This window comes from Neoarius graeffei, chromosome 8, assembly GCF_027579695.1.
Source record: "Neoarius graeffei isolate fNeoGra1 chromosome 8, fNeoGra1.pri, whole genome shotgun sequence".
Taxonomy (NCBI): Eukaryota; Metazoa; Chordata; class Actinopteri; order Siluriformes; family Ariidae; genus Neoarius; species Neoarius graeffei.
The window spans coordinates 32,368,210-32,388,622 of record NC_083576.1 but is presented as its reverse complement, the minus strand read 5'-3'; the positions used below and the strand labels follow the sequence as shown (position 1 = coordinate 32,388,622).

Here is a 20,413-nt window from a genome sequence, read left to right as displayed (position 1 = left end):
ATGGGTTTAGGAACAGTTTTAATCATTACAAACTGCACTTACCGAAGTAACACTGCAGTAAACTGGCTGGACATCCAGACCTAATGGATGGATAGATAAGTAGTACAAAGTCAATGGATAAAGTGTATAGAGTATACAGTCAACAAAAATTACATACACAGAGACTCAGATTGTTTTGCAGGTCAAGGGGCCCACAGGGCCCCTCCTGGGGAAAAAACAGGGGCCCATTTCTACAACAGGGGGCCCAGTGATTATCCTTCAGTTGAAGCGAACCTAGTGAGCCAAGCGAGCCCAATGAACAGCTGGGGCAGCCCAGGGACTGTTTTTTTCTTCTCAATTCTGTTTTTTTTTTTTGTATTAGAAGCCATATGAAGCAATGTAGATGACAAAAATCAATGCTTCAACCAAATATATTGAGATATTGTTTAATCAGTGGCAATATTTTGGAATTCAATCACAAGCCACTATATATCACATCTGTATCATCTCCTCCTTGTAAATTCTAATTTATTTTATTAACTTGCTTTCAGTTTGGTGTAGGTCTATAGTAGTAGTCAGTGGTAGTGGTCACCAGTGGTAGTAGTAGTAGTAGTGGTTGCTGTTGTAGTAGTTGATGTTGCAGTAGTTGTTGTAAATCTAGTATGACTTTGGGTATCGGCGTATCAGTTTTTTCAGGTGAATGTACTCTCTTTCTGCCAAAGAATGACAAAATACAGGGAGTGCAGAATTATTAGGCAAGTTGTATTTTTGAGGATTAGTTTTATTATTGAAAAACAACTATGTTCTTGATGAACCCAAAAGACTCATAAATATCAAAGCTGAGTATTTTTGGAAGTTGGAGTAGGGCTTTCTTAGTTTTAGCTATCTTAGGAGGATATCTGTGTGTGCAGGTGACTATAACTGTGCATAATTATTAGGCAACTTAACAAAAAACAAACATATACTCATTTATTTTCACCAGGGAAACCAATATAACAACTCAACATTCACTAATATACATTGCTGGCATTCAAAAACAACAAAAAAAAAACAAATCAGTGACTAATATAGCCGCCTTTCTTTACAAGGACACTCAAAAGCCTGCCATCCATGGATTCGGTCAGTGTTTTGATCTGTTCACGGATGTGAAATCTCCGCGTTTCCGCGGAAATCCGCGTTTTTCAAATTGCCTTTCCTCGTAAAAAAATCGTTTTCCGCGTTTTCTAAAATTTAAAATATATATATATATATATATATATATATATATATATATATATATATATATTCGGTAAAGTCTGGCGCGAAACTTTTCCGGATTTTACTAAGCGGAAGTGACGAAAGCTCCTTACAGCGATCTGATCATTATCGCTGTGTGGAGAGGAGTCGCTATTGTACATGCACTGCTATGAGCAGACCTGCCAACCTTTACGCATTTTGCGTAGCAGATACGCATTTAGACATCAAACTACGCTGCTACGATTTAACACTTCAAAATACGCAAAAAGCCATTGATGGCTTTGAGTTCAAAGTAGAGCCCTGCACTCCCGCGGGACCCAACGCAAAGCAGTGCGGCGCGGGGCAAATTTTGAAAGCTCATTTCGGGCGGGAGGGGGAGGTGATAAGCTGCAGTCCCGCTAACTAAAAACGTGTTTAAAATAAAATTTATAAATTATTAATTTATGTCTATCATATATAATTTGTGCTGGATATTTTATTTGGCATTAATAAAAACATTTTAAGATGCCTAAATTTGCGGATGTGGTCTAATCTCGCGTACGTTTCCGATTCCTTTCCGCTCTTCCGTGTTTGAGATCTCCGATCGTGGCAGAAGAGCAGAGCTCCTCTAGTGAAGCTCACAGTGCTTCAGAAGTGCTGCTTTAAAAAGAAAGTGGGAGTGCGAGTGCGCAAAGTGAGAGCTGTCAATCAAAGTGAGAGCTGTCAATCATGAGCGCATGCAGCGCTCAACTTGGAATGTGTCAGCAGAATGTCAGAGTCTAAACAATAAACTTACAATAAACCTAACAATGCCACCTATAAATACACAACATGTAGATCTACATAACGTTATCTGTGCCATCTCACAGCAGTTTGCTTAGCTATTTTTAATCAGGGCAAATAGCCTTATAGCCAAAACTAGTATATGATGCTTTAATTTATGGAGATGCCTTTTGTTTACACGTGATTTCCAAATGAGGGGTATTGCAATTTTATATTAGTCTAAATGAACATCTACACCAAGTTGCAAGCATCAGGGGAAGATTATGGACGCACCAAATTTGGCTTAACGGTCATTTAATGGTGAAATGCCGTTCGCACTGTCAGCCAACTTCGGGTTGTTTCTCTGAATTCCGACAATAAACGAGACCATCCGAACACATCTGAAAACATCGTGGTTTGAACTGTGTTGGTTCAAATCAACTTGGTTCAGACCAAGTTGGTACTACAGCTTTGGGAAACAGTCGTTTTTTGGATGTTAGTTAGTTCAAACTTGCATCGTACCATATTGGTTTAATGCTAACTTGGTTGGTTGTTTGGGAAACGCACCCCTGAACGTGAGCTGTAGATATTTATGCTCAAATCCACTCAAAGTAGGGGGCGGGCCACCATCACGCTGTGTCTTTAAATTATATTAATTTCTTATAGGCCTACTTGTATTTCCTAGAATGTAAATGTGAGGAGTGACATATAAGCTATGTACAATATTCTTAATATCCACTGTAGATGTTGGTAGGTGTGTTGGGTATCTCTGTAAAGCCTCAGCTGCGCTGCATGCCGCCTGGTAACGCGCACCCTCGCTCCGTGCGCTAGGTGAAGGATCGGTCAGTGGAGAGCTCAGCTAAGCTCAGCATGTTTAATTCCCCAAGCCAATGACAAGAACTTTCGTGAGAAATAACGCGAACGTCCGCATCATGCGGGATTTGGGAGCGGGACAAAATATGGCAGGTGGGAGCGGGACTGAAAATCATAATTCTTTGCGGGAGCGGGACTGAAAATTCTGTCCAGCGCAGACCTCTAGAAAGATCTTTAATATTCCGGTTCAACTGTCTGTGCATTCGCGCACTAGGCAACTCGTCTATGGGTGTAACCGCATTGACCAGCAACCTGTAGAGAAAAGAAGACTTCGACCAATCACAGCGCTAGTTTTAAACTCTTCAAATAGGCCTAGGCTATGAGGCGAAGCGGAGAGCCGAGGAGCCGTCAAAACGAAAGTAACGACATTGATTTTCATCCCTCTCGGTCGATCTTCATACTGTGACTGGTTTTACAAGGGAGGACGGTGCTAAACACCGTTTTGAAGGTAAATGGGTGGGGCAAGGGTATTGTGAATAAAGCAAGGACAACCGTTCTAACGTCAGAGTTCAAAGCACAGTGTTCCGCCTTATCTGAAGGAAATATTTGTTCCAGCTTGTTTTGATATTTGACCCAGGCTTCTCAATCCAAAAAATATTGCATAGCCTAAAGTGGGGCGGCACGGTGGTGTAGTGGTTAGCGCTGTCGCCTCACAGCAAGAAGGTCCTGGGTTCGAGCCCCGGGGCCGGCAAGGGCCTTTCTGTGTGGAGTTTGCATGTTCTCCCCGTGTCCGCGTGGGTTTCCTCCGGGTGCTCCGGTTTCCCCCACAGTCCAAAGACATGCAGGTTAGGTTAACTGGTGACTCTAAATTGACCGTAGGTGTGAATGTGAGTGTGAATGGTTGTCTGTGTCTATGTGTCAGCCCTGTGATGACCTGGCGACTTGTCCAGGGTGTACCCCGCCTTTCGCCCGTAGTCAGCTGGGATAGGCTCCAGCTTGCCTGCGACCCTGTAGAAGGATAAAGCGGCTAGAGATAATGAGATGAGAATGAGATGAGCCTAAAGTGAAAATATAGTAGCCTACTGACGTTTCCATCCAGTCGACCGATAGACGCGTTAAAATCTTCTGAACTAGGCTACTCGTGCATGTGAGATTCAATGAGCAGCGCACGAAGTGTTTTCACGTAAGTGCGTGTAGTGGATGATGTGTGTTTTGTGTATGCGCGTGCCTTGCAGTTAATAATGCACATGACGTCAGATGAGGATACTGACAGAGAGAGGTTAGCAAATCTAAAAAGAAGCGAGTCTATGCCCCTCAGAAGTTCCTAACGAAGTATCAAGATCAATGGCCATGCCTCCACCCCCTAAACTGCCTAATCATGCGTTTTGCACAGTGTGCAATTATGATTTTGACATTAGCCATCAAGGAAATACAGGTAATAATATTGCTAACATAGAAATGCTTGCATTTATATACATAGGCCATTATTTTTTTCCAAATTAGGCCAGGTCAGTGAATATTATAAAGGCTATGTTATTGGATAGGCCAGAGTAGCCTATAATTTATTTTCAGTAAGTTTTTCTGTAAGTGTGGTTATCAGTTTGCATTTACTAAATATTAATATTGAAAAAAATATATTTATATAGGTACTCTGGAATATTCACTTTCGATGTTTAGTGTAGCGAGGAGCAACAGAATCTCTTTTATGGTCAAAACTAAATTTATGAAAAAAGGATTGTGTGTGTGTGTGTGTTTTGCAGACTGTCGGCGTCTGTTTTAAAAGACATAGGCTATAGCCCTTTGGTTTTTCTGTTATCTATACAATATAATGCTAAATGTCAAAAGGGACATAGCATGCTATTTGGGATTCTTTGTTGTTTATAATTCCCAATGTATTTAAGACACAATATGCCAAAGGCAGTACATTTATCCCTTATCTTTAAGTTTAAGGTCTGTATAAAGGACATATTTTTGGGGCACAGTTGCCTTGTGCCAAATGTCTTGGTGAAAGCATTGGAAATATATTCATGCCTTTTCATTGAGTTCTTGTTTTCTTCATAGTCTGCTTGTATGTTGAATAACTAGATATGGTGGTGAGTGGGAACTCTGTGCTTAGTAATACATTGTTCACATGCTCCCTCATTACAATCAATACTGATCAGCAAATGTGCCTGACCTCACGCCGTGCTGCGCTGCACCGCCACGATAAGTTGCTACTCAAAATTTTTTTCCAAGGTTGGCAGGTATGTACGAGTATGAATGAAAATGGCGGCGTTGTCTGTGAAGTCCGATGTCACGAAAATAGATTCTGGCATTGAAAATAAGTGGCGTTGGGACTGGTTAGAGCGCAAAGCTCCCGATGGGAGTGTTTTTAGTTTGGTTTTTGAAAAACTCAACAAGAAAGGAATCGCACGTTGCAAATTGTGTTGCTGTGAACTGAACTACGGACGGCGTGGATTTGTGACTCTCAGTGGACACGTGAAAAGCGAAAAACACAGGAGTCGAGTTGAGATTCAGAAGACTAACTATGCATTGCCAGGTAGGCATCAATAATAATAATAATAATAATAATAATAATAATAATAATGTTTTATCCTACGTATTAAAAACATTACCTTCACTGTTACTTTTTGAATGAAATTTTTAGTTCTCTGAAAATAATGTGATAATTCCAATCTAATTTATCACTAGCACATTTAATATTTACAGATACATTTGAACAATGATTAGGTTTAATCTGAAATTATATTGCAAGTATAAACTTCACAGAAAGTGTGGAATTTTATTTAGCCATTAATTTTTCAGGTGTTAGGTCTGATTGAAGAGAGTAAGTACATGTACTATGAACTGGTGGCAGGGTTTAAATTTTATTGCTAGTTATGTAAGGCCACATAAAATTATATTCTTGTTCCTCATAATCATTACAGCCCGAACCAAAAAAAATTGACACACCATAAACATTTTTTTTTTTACACTGGTAATTTAGCGTCATGCCTCTGAAACCAGAGTCTGCTCCAACCATTCCAATTTTTCGTGTTTTATCCCCCACATAGCAGAAAAATAAAACAAAATAAAATAAAAATAAAATAAGCCCGTCCTACCCATTTTGAGGAAAAATAGAGATGAGAAACAAGAAATTATTTTCATATGGCCTAACATGACATTTGTAGTGGTGGTAGTTTGGTATCAATGGTAAAATTTTTCAGACTTAAGGCCAGACACGGCACCCCAAACCTGAAACATGACACTTTTTTCTCATTTTCAAAAATTTTTTGTAAAGTTCTGAAACATGTATCACTAAAACACCATGAAATTTGACCAAAACATTTTTTAAACTGAAATGTGCTAATTTAGAAATTTTACATTTTATGTGCTTAAAGTGTCACCATTTTAAGTCCTTTTTACAAAAATTTTCGTGGGGGAGACCCCCCAGACCCCCACCAATGGGAGGGCACACCCTCCCATACCCTCCCCATGACAACTTCGTTGTCGTGACGACCCCTTCGGGGTCATCTGTTGAGCCTAAAAATTTTCCTCTTTTTTTAAAATTTGTCACTCACATCCCTGTCTGTTTGCGATCAACATTGCGTGCAGCAGCAACCACAGCCTCCCAGACACTGTTCAGAGATGTGTACTGTTTCCCCTCCTTGTAGATCTCACATTTGATGAGGGACCACAGGTTTTCTATGGGGTTCAGATCAGGTGAACAAGGAGGCCACGTCATTAATCTTTCTTCCTTTAGACCCTTTCTGGCCAGCCATGCTGTGGAGTACTTGGATGCGTGTGATGGAGCATTGTCCTGCATGAAAATCATGTTTTTCTTGAAGGATGCTGACTTCTTCCTGTACCACTGCTTGAAGAAGGTGTCTTCCAAAAACTGACAATAGGACTGGGAGTTGAGCTTGACGCCGTCCTCAACCTGAAAAGGTCCCACAAGCTCATCTTTGATGATACCAGCCCATACCAGTACCCCACCTCCACCTTGCTGGCGTCTGAGTCGGACTGGAGCTCTCTGCCCTTTGCTGATCCAGCCACGAGCCCATCCATCTGGCCCATCAAGACTCACTCTCATTTCATCTGTCCATAAGACCTTAGAAAAATCAGTCTTGTGATACTTCTTGGCCCAGTCTTGACGTTTCATCTTGTGTGTCTTGTTCAGTGGTGGTCGTTTTTCAGCCTTTGTTACCTTGGCCGTGTCCCTGAGTATTGCACACCTTGTGCTTTTTGACACTCCAGTGATGTTGCAGCTCTGAAATATGGCAAAACTGGTGGCAAGTGGCATCTTGGCAGCTTCACGCTTGACTTTCCTCAGTTCACGGGCAGTTAGTTTGCGCCTTTTTTTTTCAACGCGCTTCTTGCGACCCTGTTGACTATTTTGAATGAAGCGCTTGATTGTTCGATGGTCACGCTTCAAAAGCTGGGCAATTTTAAGAGTGCTCCATCCCTTTGCAATATATGTCACTATTTTTGACTTTTCTGAGTCCGTCAAATCCCTCTTCTGACCCATTTTGCCAAAGGAAAGGAAGTTGCCTAATAATTTTGCACACCTGATATAGGGTGTTGATGTCATTAGACCACACCCCTTTTCATTACAGAGATGCACATCACCTGGTATGCTTAATTGGTAGGAGGCTTTCAAGCCTATGCAGCTTGGAGTAGGCCAACATGCATAGAGAGGGTAATGTGGTCAACATACTCATTTGCCTAATAATTCTGCACTCCCTGTAGATGTATTTTTCTTTTTTTTCTTATCCATGTTTTCTTGTCTCTTTCGAATATTCGTACATAGACCGTAAGACGCCACCTAGCGAAAGACTTGGATCAGGTTTTACTCGCTTGGGACGCTACAAATGGGGCGGCGTAAATACACGAACTGGTCTGACGTATATTCAATATGGCGGCAGTCAAAACAAATTCATCCGATGTTGAAATCTGTTGAATATCCAGATAATTATGTTGGAAGTTGCATATTTGTGCAAGATTTTTGATATTGAGACCATGAAGTCAAGTAATACCAGTCCCCCCAGGATTCCGCGGGCCTTTTCTGTGATTGTTGTGGGCTAAAATGTCTGATGTTGCGGGGGTTTTCCAAAAAATTGCGATGAAAGTTGCAGTGTTTTTTAGGTTTTTGTTGCAATTACATTGCGGGAGGAAGTGAAAGTTGCAAGAAATTGTTGCGATTTTCTCTTTTTGTGATTAAAATTGAGTGATATGTTAAATATTAAGTTATTACTGAAAAACTATTGATTAAAAAAACAAAGACACTGAGAAATGGTCCTATAAACAACTTTACCAATATAAAAGATTACCAGGACTACAAAAATGCAGAAAAATAGGCTTTACTTATCCAAATGCACCTGTTGGTTCAAAAGTTAAAGTGCACAGAACCTCACAGCACAACATGAAGTTACCTTAAAATATAATATAAATGCCTCAGCTTTCATGTAAGAAAAAAAAAACTATTAATACTAGTACTGTGTGCAGGCAGTCTCTCCTGAAGACTAAATTAAACTAATTATAAACTAATAAAATAAATGGCTCAGGCTTCATAGAAGAAAAAAACAATTTAAACAGAATCTCACAGTATGATGCTGAAGCTGCCTAAACAATGGAAAATAAAATACCATTTTGGCAAAAATGTTGGCATCCATTAATTTCTTGTATTAAGTAAAAAATAATGTAAAGTGCACACAGTCCTTCACTGTAAACATAACACACTTTCAGTAACAGAATTTAAGCCTATATAAACACTGACTCGCACATGCTGCTTCTCTTGAACGGAAACACGGAAGTAAGCAGGGTTGCCAGATACTGCTGACGTTTTCCAGCCCAAAATATGTTCAAAACCCGCCAAAATGCACTTAAAATCCCCCAACTGGGCGGGAAACTGCCCAATCTGGCAACACTGGAAGTAAGGCGGAAGGTAGTTTGTCGACGACGCCAACGATTGGTCAAATTTGCGGGAAAGTTGCGGTAATTGGATATAATTGCAACACCGCTCTGAATTCGTGGGGATTGGTTGAATTTGCGTTGAAGTTGCAAATCGCAACATCACGAAATCCTGGAGAGTCTGTAATACGCCACGAAACGTTCCAAATAGGGTATAAAATGCTCGTGTCCATATTGGCCCCTGCCCCCTCGACAATGCGTTCATTATTCGAAATAGCACATCTCGGACTACGTTCAGACTGCACCCTGAAACGACCCATATCCGATTTTTTTGCCCATATGCGACCTGTATCTGATTTGTTATTGACAATCTGAACGACACAGATCCGATTTTTTTCACATGCGACCCAGGCTGCTTGGATATGTGGTCCTAATTCCGATGCATATCCGTTATTTTCACATGCGACTGCAGTCTGACCGGACAGGTCGCATTCATGCGACCTACACGTCATCAACAAGAGACAAACGTCACTATTCTGCGTTGGCTAATCCCGCCTCTTTGGTGGAAACTTGAAGAGTGCGCTTTTTTTTGTTTACGTATTACGTAGATGTGCTTATTACGTGTCAATTTGCGCATGCGGGACACTTTTGGGTCGTTTTCTGTTCATATTGGAGATCGGATACAAGTCTCGTGTAATTGGTAATGTGAACGGCCTAACAAAAAAATCGGATTTCACAACAAATCGGATATGGGGTTTCAGGTTGCAGTCTGAACGTAGTGTCAAACACGGGCGCGCCAACAATCTGAGTCTCTGCATACAGTGGGGCAAAAAAGTATTTAGTCAGCCACCAATTGTGCAAGTTCTCCCACTTAAAAAGATGAGAGGCGCCTGTAATTTTCATCATAGGTACACTTCAACTATGAGAGACAGAATGGGGGGAAAGAATCCAGGAAATCACATTGTAGGATTTTTAATGAATTAATTGGTAAATTCCTCGGTAAAATAAGTATTCGGTCACCTACAAACAAGCAAGATTTCTGGCTCTCACAGACCTGTAACTTTAAGAGGCTCCTCTGTCCTCCACTTGTTACCTGTATTAATGGCACCTGTTTGAACTCGTTATCAGTATAAAAGACACCTGTCCACAACCTCAAACAGTCACACTCCAAACTCCACTATGGCCAGGACCAAAGAGCTGTCAAAGGACACCAGAAACAAAATTGTAGACCTGCAACAGGCTGGGAAGACTGAATCTGCAATAGGTAAGCAGCTTGGTGTGAAGAAATCAACTGTGGGAGCAATTATTAGAAAATGGAAGACATACAAGACCACTAATAATCTCCCTCAACCTGGGGCTCCACGCAGAATCTCACCCCGTGGGGTCAAAATGATCACAAGAACGGTGAGCAAAAATCCCAGAACCACACGGGGGGACCTAGTGAATGACCTGCAGAGAGCTGGGACCAAAGTAACAAAGGCTACCATCAGTAACACACTACGCTGCCAGGGACTCGAATCCTGCAGTGCCAGACGTGTCCCCCTGCTTAAGCCAGTACATGTCCAGGCCCATCTGAAGTTTGCTAGAGAGCATTTGGATGATCCAGAAGAGGACTGGGAGAACGCCATATGGTGAGATGAAACCAAAATAGAACTTTTTGGTAAAAACTCAACTTGTCGTGTTTGGAGGAGAAAGAATGCTGAGTTGCATCCAAAGAACACCATACCCACTGTGAAGTATGGGGGTGGAAACATCATGCTTTGGGCCTGTTTTTCTGCAAAGGGACCAGGACAACTGATCCGTGTAAAGGAAAGAATGAATGGGGCCATGTATCGTGAGATTTTGAGTGAAAACCTCCTTCCATCAGCAAGGGCATTGAAGATGAAACATGGCTGGGTCTTTCAGCATGACAATGATCCCAAACACACCGCCCGGGCAACGAAGGAGTGGCTTCGTAAGAAGCATTTCAAGGTCCTGGAGTGGCCTAGCCAGTCTCCAGATCTCAACCCCATAGAAAATCTTTGGAGGGAGTTGAAAGTCCGTGTTGCCCAGCAACAGCCCCAAAACATCACTGCTCTAGAGGAGATCTGCATGGAGGAATGGGCCAAAATACCAGCAACAGTGTGTGAAAACCTTGTGAAGACTTAGAAAACGTTTGACCTCTGTCATTGCCAACAAAGGGTATATAACAAAGTACTGAGATGAACTTTTGTTATTGACCAAATACTTATTTTCCACCATAATTTGCAAATAAATTCTTTAAAAATCAGACAATGTGATTTTCTGGATTTTTTTTTCTCATTTTGTCTCTCATAGTTGAGGTATACCTATGATGAAAATTACAGGCGCCTCTCATCTTTTTAAGTGGGAGAACTTGCACAATTGGTGACTGACTAAATACTTTTTTGCCCCACTGTACATGATAGGCATGAAAGAGCCTGCAACAATTTAGTCGCACTAACGTAGAAAATCCATTTAGCTCAACAGGTTGATGTGACTTGCCAGTGCCTTTTTTTTTTTCCACAGTTCTGAAGTGGAGTTCTGTGGCTACAGCATTACACACCCATCCGAGAGCAAGATCAACTTCCGTGTACAGACACGAGGTGAGATTTGAACTTCCTTGGAAAAATTCTAAAAACTGGATCACCTACCTTTTACACTACTTTAAGTTTTGATATTCATAGTAATGCTCTTTAGTTGCATTGTTCAAGGACAGTCACTATCATCCTCTTGAATCAGTTAATGCAATATGAAAGATGGCAACAATGGATTGTGATGCTAACTTTTTTTTTCTTTTTATACCATTTCTAACCTTAATTTGTAGCTATCTTTCTATAATTGATCGCGGTTCTTTAAGGGTAACAATGAGAGACACTTCCTTGGACTATGAAGCACTTTTTTCTCCTTCACTCTAACTAACTTTGGTGTGAGATGAGTTGATTTCGAGTTAATTAGATTATTCTTGTACTGACTGAGGTTAGAGTGAATGCTGTAGAATGCCCTGAAGGTCACTTAATGTCACTTAAAGGATGTATTACTGTTTCTGCTGTGGCTTCATCTGAGGAAGATTATACAAAATCACTTTGTCTACTGGAAAACATTAATATGAACGCATGATTCAAGGCTTTATTTTCAGAGTTTGTTTCAAACAGAACACTTCATTTCCATCTTGTCCATGTTATAATTGAAACTTTAATGGGAAATGGAAAATATTAAATTGCAGACAAGTCCCTCAACACGAATTCACTATAAAAGCTCCAGTGGTGCTCCACTGCTGGCTTCAGTCTGCCAACTTTCAGATGCAAAGATTATGACTTCTCAAGTTGGAAATACTGGGACTGGGAGGAGTTCGGGGAGGCCATGGAGAAGGACTATCGGTCGGCCTTGAAGAAATTCTGGCAAACCGTCCGGCGCCTCAGGAGGGGGAAGCAGTACTCTGCCAACACTGTTTACAGTGCGGGTGGGGAGCTGTTGACCTCGACTGGGGACATTGTCGGGCGGTGGAAGGAATACTTTGAAGATCTCCTCAATCCCACCGTCATGTCTTCCACTGAGGAGACTGAGGCTGATGACTCAGAGGTGGACTCGTCCATTACCCAAGCCGAAGTCACTGAGGTGGTTTGCAAGCTCCTCGGTGGCAAGGCACCGGGGGTGGATGAGATCCGCCCTGAGTATCTCAAGTCTCTGGATGTTGTGGGGCTGTCTTGGTTGACACGCCTCTGCAACATCGCGTGGCCGTCGGGGACAGTGCCTCTGGAGTGGCAGACTGGGGTGGTGGTCCCTCTTTTTAAGAAAGGGGACCGGAGAGTGTGCTCCAATTATAGGGGAATCACACTTCTCAGCCTCCCAGGGAAGGTTTACTCCAGGGTACTGGAGAGGAGAATTCGACCAATAGTCGAACCTCGGATCCAGGAGGAACAATGCGGTTTTCGTCCTGGTCGCAGAACACTGGACCAGCTCTATACCCTTCATAGGGTGCTCGAGGGTTCATGGGAGTTTGCCCAACCAGTCCACATGTGCTTTGTGGATCTGGAGAAGGCATTCGACCGTGTCCCCCGTGGTATTCTGTGGGGGGTGCTTCGGGAGTATGGGGTTCGGGGCTCTTTGCTAAGGGCTGTCCGGTCCCTGTACGAACGGAGCAGGAGTCCGGTTCGCATTGCCGGCAGTAAGTCAGACCTGTTCCCAGTGCATGTTGGACTCCGGCAGGGCTGCCCTTTGTCACCGGTTCTGTTCATAATTTTTATGGACAGAATTTCTAGGCGCAGCCAGGGACCGGAAGGAATCCTGTTTGGGGAACCACAGGATTTCATCTCTGCTTTTTGCGGATGATGTTGTCCTGTTGGCTTCTTCAAACCAGGACCTTCAGCATGCACTGGGGTGGTTTGCAGTCGAGTGTGAAGCGGCAGGGATGAGAATCAGCACCTCCAAGTCCGAGGCCATGGTTCTCGACCGGAAAAGGGTGGCTTGCCCTCTCCAGGTTGGTGGAGAAGTCCTGCCTCAAGTGGAGGAGTTTAAGTATCTCGGGATCTTGTTCACGAGTGAGGGAAGGATGGAGCGTGAGATCGACAGGCAGATCGGTGCAGCCTCCGCAGTGATGCAGTCGCTTTACCGGTCCGTCGTGGTGAAGAAGGAGCTGAGCCAAAAGGCGAAGCTCTCAATTTACCGGTCGATCTACGTTCCGACTCTCACCTATGGTCATGAGCTTAGGGTAATGACAGAAAGAACAAGATCGCGGATACAAGCGGCTGAAATGAGTTTCCTTCGCAGGGTGGCTGGGCACTCCCTTAGAGATAGGGTGAGAAGCACAGTCACTCGGGAGGAGCTCGGAGTAGAGCCGCTGCTCCTCCACATCGAGAGGAACCAGCTGAGGTGGCTCGGGCATCTTTTTTGGATGCCTCCTGGACGCCTCCCTGGGGAGGTGTTCCAGGCATGTCCCCCCGGGAGGAGGCCCCGGGGAAGACCCAGGACATGCTGGAGGGACTATGTCTCTCGGCTGGCCTGGGAACGCCTCGGTGTTCTTCCCGAGGAGCTGGCCGAGGTGTCTGGGGAAAGGGAAGTTTGGGCTTCCATGCTTAGACTGCTGCCTCCGTGACCCGGTCCCGGATAAGCGGAAGAAGACGAGACGAGAAGTTGGAAATAGGACTATTTGTTGTGTATTTGAAGGCTTCCTTTGCCCAGTAGGATTCACATGTTACAAACCAGCTGTGCAGTCAGAGAATGCTGTGGAGATGTACCTTATTAGGGAAATAGGGAAGTATCTTGTCTCACATTGGAGAATGTGCACAGCCAGTACACCATACCAAGCAGCTGTCTTGTGTATGCATATGAATAGTTAAAATTTAAGTTGCCATTTTAGTCAGATAATTTGTGGAGTAGAAGCATTTAGTTTTATAAAGAACATTACAAATAGGGGTGGCACGGTGGTGTAGTGGTTAGCACTGTCGCCTCACAGCAAGAAAGTTCTGGGTTTGAGCCCAGTGGCTGACAGGCGCCTTTCTGGGTGGAGTTTGCATGTTCTCCTTGTATCTGCGTGGATTTCCTCTGTGTGCTCCAGTTTCCCTCACAGTCCAAAGACATGCAGGTGAGGTTAATTGGTGGCTTGAAATTGACCATAGATGTGAATGTGAGCATGAATGGTTGTTTGTCTCTCTGGGTCAGCCCTGTGATGATTTGGTGACTTGTCCAGGGTGTACCCCGCCTCTCGCCCATAGTCAGCTGGGATAGGCTCCAGCTTGCCCTCAACCCTGCACAGGATAAGTGGTTATGGATAATGGATAGATGGATTACAAATTGATTTATACATTTGGCCTCAAACTATACAGTAGCTAATTGGCCAAACATATGTCAAACACATTCCTCCTCACACAACCTGTGTGTGTGTGTGTGTGTGTGTGTGTGTGTGTGTGTGTTAGAAAGTTGGACCATATATATAGTGGTGGTTGAAAGTTTGTGAACCCTTTAGAATTTTCTATATTTCTGCATAAATATGACCTAAAACATCATCAGATTTTCACATAAGTCCTAAAAGTAGATAAAGAGAACCCAGTTAAACAAATGAGACAAAAATATTATAATTGGTCATTTATTTATTGAGGAAAATGATCCAATATTGCATATATGTGAATGGCAAAAGTATGTGAACCTCTAGGATTAGCAGTTAATTTGAAGGTGAAATTAAAGTCAGGTGTTTTCAATCAATGGGATGACAGTCAGGTGTGAGTGGGCACCCTGTTTTATTTAAAGAACAGGGATCTATCAAAGTCTGATCTTCACAACACATGTTTGTGGAAGTGTATCATGGCATGAACAAAGGAGATTTCTGAGGACCTCAGAAAAAGCTTTGTTGATGCTCATCAGGCTGGAAAAGGTTACAAAACCATCTCTAAAGAGTTTGGACTTCACCAATCCACAGTCAGATAGATTGTGTACAAATGGAGGAAATTCAAGACCATTGTTACCCTCCCCAGGAGTGGTCGACCAACAAAGATCACTCCAAGAGCAAGGCATGTAGGTGAGGTCACAAAGGACCCAAGGGTAACTTCTAAGCAACTGAAGGCCTCTCTCACATTGGCTAATGTTAATGTTCATGAGTCAACCGTCAGGAGAACACTGAACAACAATGGTGTGCATGGCAGGGTTGCAAGGAGAAAGCCACTGCTCTCCAAAAAGAACATTGCTGCTTGTCTACAGTTTACTAAAGATCACGTGGACAAGCCAGAAGGAACAATGTTTTGTGGACGGTTGCGACCAAAATAGAACATTTGGTTTAAATGAGAAGCGTTATGTTTGGAGAAAGGAAAACACTGCATTCCAGCATAAGAACCTTATCCCATCTGTGAAACATGGTGGTGGTATCATTGTTTGGGCCGGTTTTGCTGTATCTGGGCTAGGATGGCTTGCCATCATTGATGGAACAATGAATTCTGAATTATACCAGCAAATTCTAAAGGAAAATGTCAGGACATCTGTCCATGAACTGAATCTCAAGAGAAGGTGGGTCATGCAGCAAGACCACGACACTAAGCACACAAGTCATTCTACAAAAGAATGGTTAAAGAAGAATAAAGTTAATGTTTTGGAATGGCCAAGTCAAAGTCCTGACCTTAATCCAATCGAAATGTTATGGAAGGACCTGAAGCGAGCAGTTTATGTGAGGAAACCCACCAACATCCCAGAGCTGAAGCTGTTCTGTACGGAGGAATGGGCTAAAATTCCTCCCAGCCGGTGTGCAGGACTGATCAACAGTTGCCGGAAATGTTTAGTTGCAGTTATTGCTGCACAAGGGGGTCGCACCAGATACTGAAAGCACAGGTTCACATACTTTTGCCACTCACAGATATGTAATATTGGATCATTTTCCTCAATAAATAAATGACCAAGTATAATATTTTTCTTATTTGTTTAACTGGGTTCTCTTCATCAACCTCCCCGCCCCCCAGTCAATACTTTGTAGAGCCACCTCTTGCTGCAATTCCAGCTGCAAGTCTCTTGGGGTATGTCTCGATTAGTACATCTAGCCACTGGGATTTTGCCCATTCCTCAAGGCAAAACTGCTCCAACTCCAAGTTAGATGGATTGCATTGGTGTACAGCAATTTTCAAGTTATGCCACAGATTCTCAATTGGATTGAAGTCTGGGCTTTGATTAGGCCATTCCAAGATATTTAAATGTTTCCCTTTAAACCACTCCAGTGTAGTTTTAGCAGTATGTTTAGGGTCATTGTTCTGCTGGAATGTGAACCTTCGTCCCAGTCTCAAATCTCTGGCCGACTCAAACAGGTTTTCTTCCAGAATTGCCCTGTATTTAATGCCATCCATCTTTCCTTCAGTTCTGACCAGCTTTCCTGTCCCTGCAGATGAAAAACGTCCCCACAGCATGATGCTGCCACCACCATGCTTCACTGTAGGAATGGTGTTCTCAGTGTGTTGGGTTTGCGCCACACATGGCATTTCCCATGATGGCCAAAAAGTTCAATTTTAGTCTCATTTGACCAGAGAATCATCATCTGTGTGTTTGGGGAGTCTGCCACGTGCTGTTGGGCAAACTCCAAATATGTGTTCTTAAGCAATGGCTTTTTTCTGGCCACTCTTCCATAAGCCATACACTCCACAGAGTGGGGCTTTAAGGTGGTCCTATGGACAGATACTTCTATCTCCGCTGTGGATCTTTTCAACTCCTTCAGTGTTATCTTTGTTGTCTTTGTTGCATCTCTGATTAACGCCCTCCTTGCCTGGTCTGTGAGTTTTGGTGGGCAGCCTTCTCTTGTCAGGTTTGTAGTGGTGACATATTCTTTCCATTTTGCTATAATGAATTTAATGGTGCTCCCTGGGATATTGAAAGTTTTGGATATTTTTTATAACCCAACCCTGATCTATACTTCTTCATAACTGACCTGTTTGGAGTGCTCCTTGGTTTTCATGTTGCCTGCTTAGTAGTGTTGCAGAGTCAGGGTCCTTCCAGAACAGGTTGATTTCTACAGACATTATGTGACAGATCATGTGACGCTTTGATTGCACACAGGTGGATTTTAATCAATTAATTATGTGACTTGTAAAGTTAATTGGTTGGACCAGCTCTTTTTGAGGGGTTTCATACGAATGCACACTCCAGATTTCTGGGGGGTTTTTTTCCCCCATCTTCCTTATTGTTTGTATCACAATAAAACAATTTTCACCTTAAAAGTGGTAGGCATGTTGTGTAAATCAAATGGTGCTAACCCTCCAAAAATCCATTTTAATTCCGGCTTGTAATGTGACAAAACAGGACAAACACCAAGGGGGATGAATACTTTTGCAAGGCTGTGTGGGGGGGGCACACCAAGAAATCAATTAGCACTGTCGCTTCACAGCAAGAAGGTCCTGGATTCGAGCCCAGCAGCAAATGAGGGCCTTTCTGTGTGGAGTTTGCATGTTCTCCCTGTGTCTTCGTGGGTTTCCTCCAGGTGCTCCGGTATTCCCCACAGTCCAAAGGCATCCAGGTTAGGCTAATTGGTGGTTCTAATTTGACTGTAGGTGTGAATGGTTATCTGTGTCTGTGTGTCAGCCCTGCGATCACCTGGTGACTTGTCCAGGGTGTACCCCGCCTCTCACCCATAATCAGCTGGGATAGGCTCCAGCTTGCCTGCGACCCTGTACAGGATAAGTGGCTACAGATAATGGATGGATGGTATGTGTGTATATATAACACACATACCTACCAACCAAAATTAGTTCATGGAAGGACATCCAGTGAACCGGCAACAGGGTCATGGGCGCCCAAGGCTCATTAATGCACACAGTTAGCAAAAGCTAACCCGTTTGGTCCAATCCCACAGAAAAGCTACTGTAGCACAAATTGCTGAAAATGTTAATGCTGGCTAAGATAAAAAAAGGTGTCAGAACACACAGGACATCACAGATTGCTTGCATGTGGGGCTGAATAGCTGAACACCGGTCAGAGTGCCCATGTTGACCCCTGTCCACATTGCACACTGGACATTGGAGCATCAGAACGTGACCATGCACAATGAAAGAAGATGACCTGGTCTGATGAATTACATTTTTCTTTTACATCATGTAAATTTTTACATCATATGGATAGCCAGTTTTGTCTATATTGCCTCCCTGAGGAAGAGATGGCACCAGGATGCACTATGGGAAGAAGGCAATGTGATTCTGTTGGAAAACCTTGGGTCCAGGCATTCATGTGGATGTTACTTTGAGATGTACCACCTACCTAAACATTGTTTCAGACTAAGTACACCCTTTGGCAATGGTATACCTTAATGACAGTAGCCTCTTTCAGAAGGATAATGTGCCCTGCCACACTGCAAAAATTGTTCAGGAATGGTTTGAGGAACATGACGAAGAGTTCAATTCAACTTTTTTTATACATCAGCGTAAAACAATGATTCGTTAATTAGCTAGGTGGTCACGTGACCCGTGACGTCACAAAAACTTTCCAAGGAGCCAGCGCTTGGGAATCTAATGTAAACAGGTTACCGAAATGGACACCATCGACAGTGACATTCCCGATGTTTCACAGAGATGTGAAGTTAGACCCTATCAATTCGAACCGATAGCTGGAAATTCACATGAACATGGATCTTGTCTTTACTCTGACGGGTCAGATGATTCTGAGAGTGAGAGTTCATTCAATCCCCATGAAACTGAAAGCGGTCGGCTCGATAACACTTCCTGGTAAGTTAAAAACAATTCTGCTCAAAGGCTAATGATCTGTTGAAAGAAGTATTATTTTTGTATCATACATTGAAAGTTCATCATAGATCTAGCTAAAGTCCGTTGCAAGCTAGTTTTTTTTTTGCTGATATTTTTCGAGATTGATTGAGATACAATGCTTCCAGAGTCCGAGATGAAAACATTCAAAATGGCGAAACAAGTCAGAATTATGATAATCAATAATTGATACACCCAAAATTATAATACTAATCCTTACCTCGGCTTTCAGTCGCTTAGCGAATGCACCTAGTGGTAGCCGTAGCACTTCGGGTTTCACTCCGCCGTCTTGTTCCTGAATTGGGACATTGGGAACGGCTCCATCTTTAAGTAGCCTCTTAAATTTGGCTTGGCAATTAATATCGCTCAGTACCTGAGTATTAATGTTGAAAGAATCCTCAGTGAAATGGTCCGAACACAGTTTGTGGGAAACAGTAGGTGCAAAGTTTTTTCAACAGGTGTTCTGTAAAGTTATCCTACCTCTTGGATTTGTCCTACTAAGCCTACTGCGCATGCGCGAAGCCTACTGCGCATTAGTGATGGGAATTTCGGCTCTTTTTTGGGAGCCGGCTCTTTTGGCTCTTCTTACTATAAGGAGCCGGCTCTTTCGGCTCCCAAACGGCTCCTGAGATTTTATTTTTTATTTAATTGCTGCAATTAACTAGTTAATTAATTACATTATTTATATTTTATCAATAGGATGTTTTCCATGGGCGGCACGGTGGTGTAGTGGTTAGCGCTGTTGCCTCACAGCAAGAAGGTCCTGGGTTCGAGCCCCGGGGCCGGCGAGGGCCTTTCTGTGTGGAGTTTGCATGTTCTCCCCGTGTCCGCGTGGGTTTCCTCCGGGTGCTCCGGTTTCCCCCACAGTCCAAAGACATGCAGGTTAGGTTAACTGGTGACTCTAAATTGACCGTAGGTGTGAATGTGAGTGTGAATGGTTGTCTGTGTCTATGTGTCAGCCCTGTGATGACCTGGCGACTTGTCCAGGGTGTACCCCGCCTTTCGCCCGTAGTCAGCTGGGATAGGCTCCAGCTTGCCTGCGACCCTGTAGAAGGATGAAGCGGCTAGAGATAATGAGATGAGATGAGATGTTTTCCATTTTATTTTTTAGTTTTTGTAGCCATTGTAAAGCTTTGTAAAGTATAGCAGTGTAGCAATGTTCTAGCTATAGAAATAAAACTTACTTACCAATTAATAAATTATTTTCTCACAAACGTAATGCAAAACTGTGTTATATTACCAATATAAAATACACAGAAGACATCAACTGTTTATCCTTTATGGCTTTATTTCACACTCGACCTTGAACAAAATGCCACAAAATAAATTATGAAGTATAAATCAGGCCTAAGAAACTATGAAGCAAAGTTGGAAATTATTTTAACAAAAACAGAACAATGTGCAACAAAATATTTTATTAAATAAAATATTAAAGAAAATATTAGACTCCTCTCCCCTGCGTCCACAGCTTTAAGCATTACACCAATTTTCGTATTTTCGCAGCTGTGAATGACATCACCCCCCCAACCAAAAAAAAGTAG

General features: G+C 42.8%; 1 protein-coding gene across 2 annotated transcripts in view; it reads left to right on the top strand.

Moving 5' to 3' along the window:
- Positions 1–20,413, top strand: part of polr1d (RNA polymerase I and III subunit D) — a 75,510-nt gene that overhangs the window by 32,231 nt on the left and 22,866 nt on the right. For both annotated transcript variants that reach the window (XM_060927585.1, XM_060927584.1), the window contains exon 3: positions 11,185–11,261. In XM_060927585.1, the coding sequence (XP_060783568.1) occupies positions 11,185–11,261 (77 nt within the window). The remainder of the gene's footprint in view (positions 1–11,184; positions 11,262–20,413) is intronic.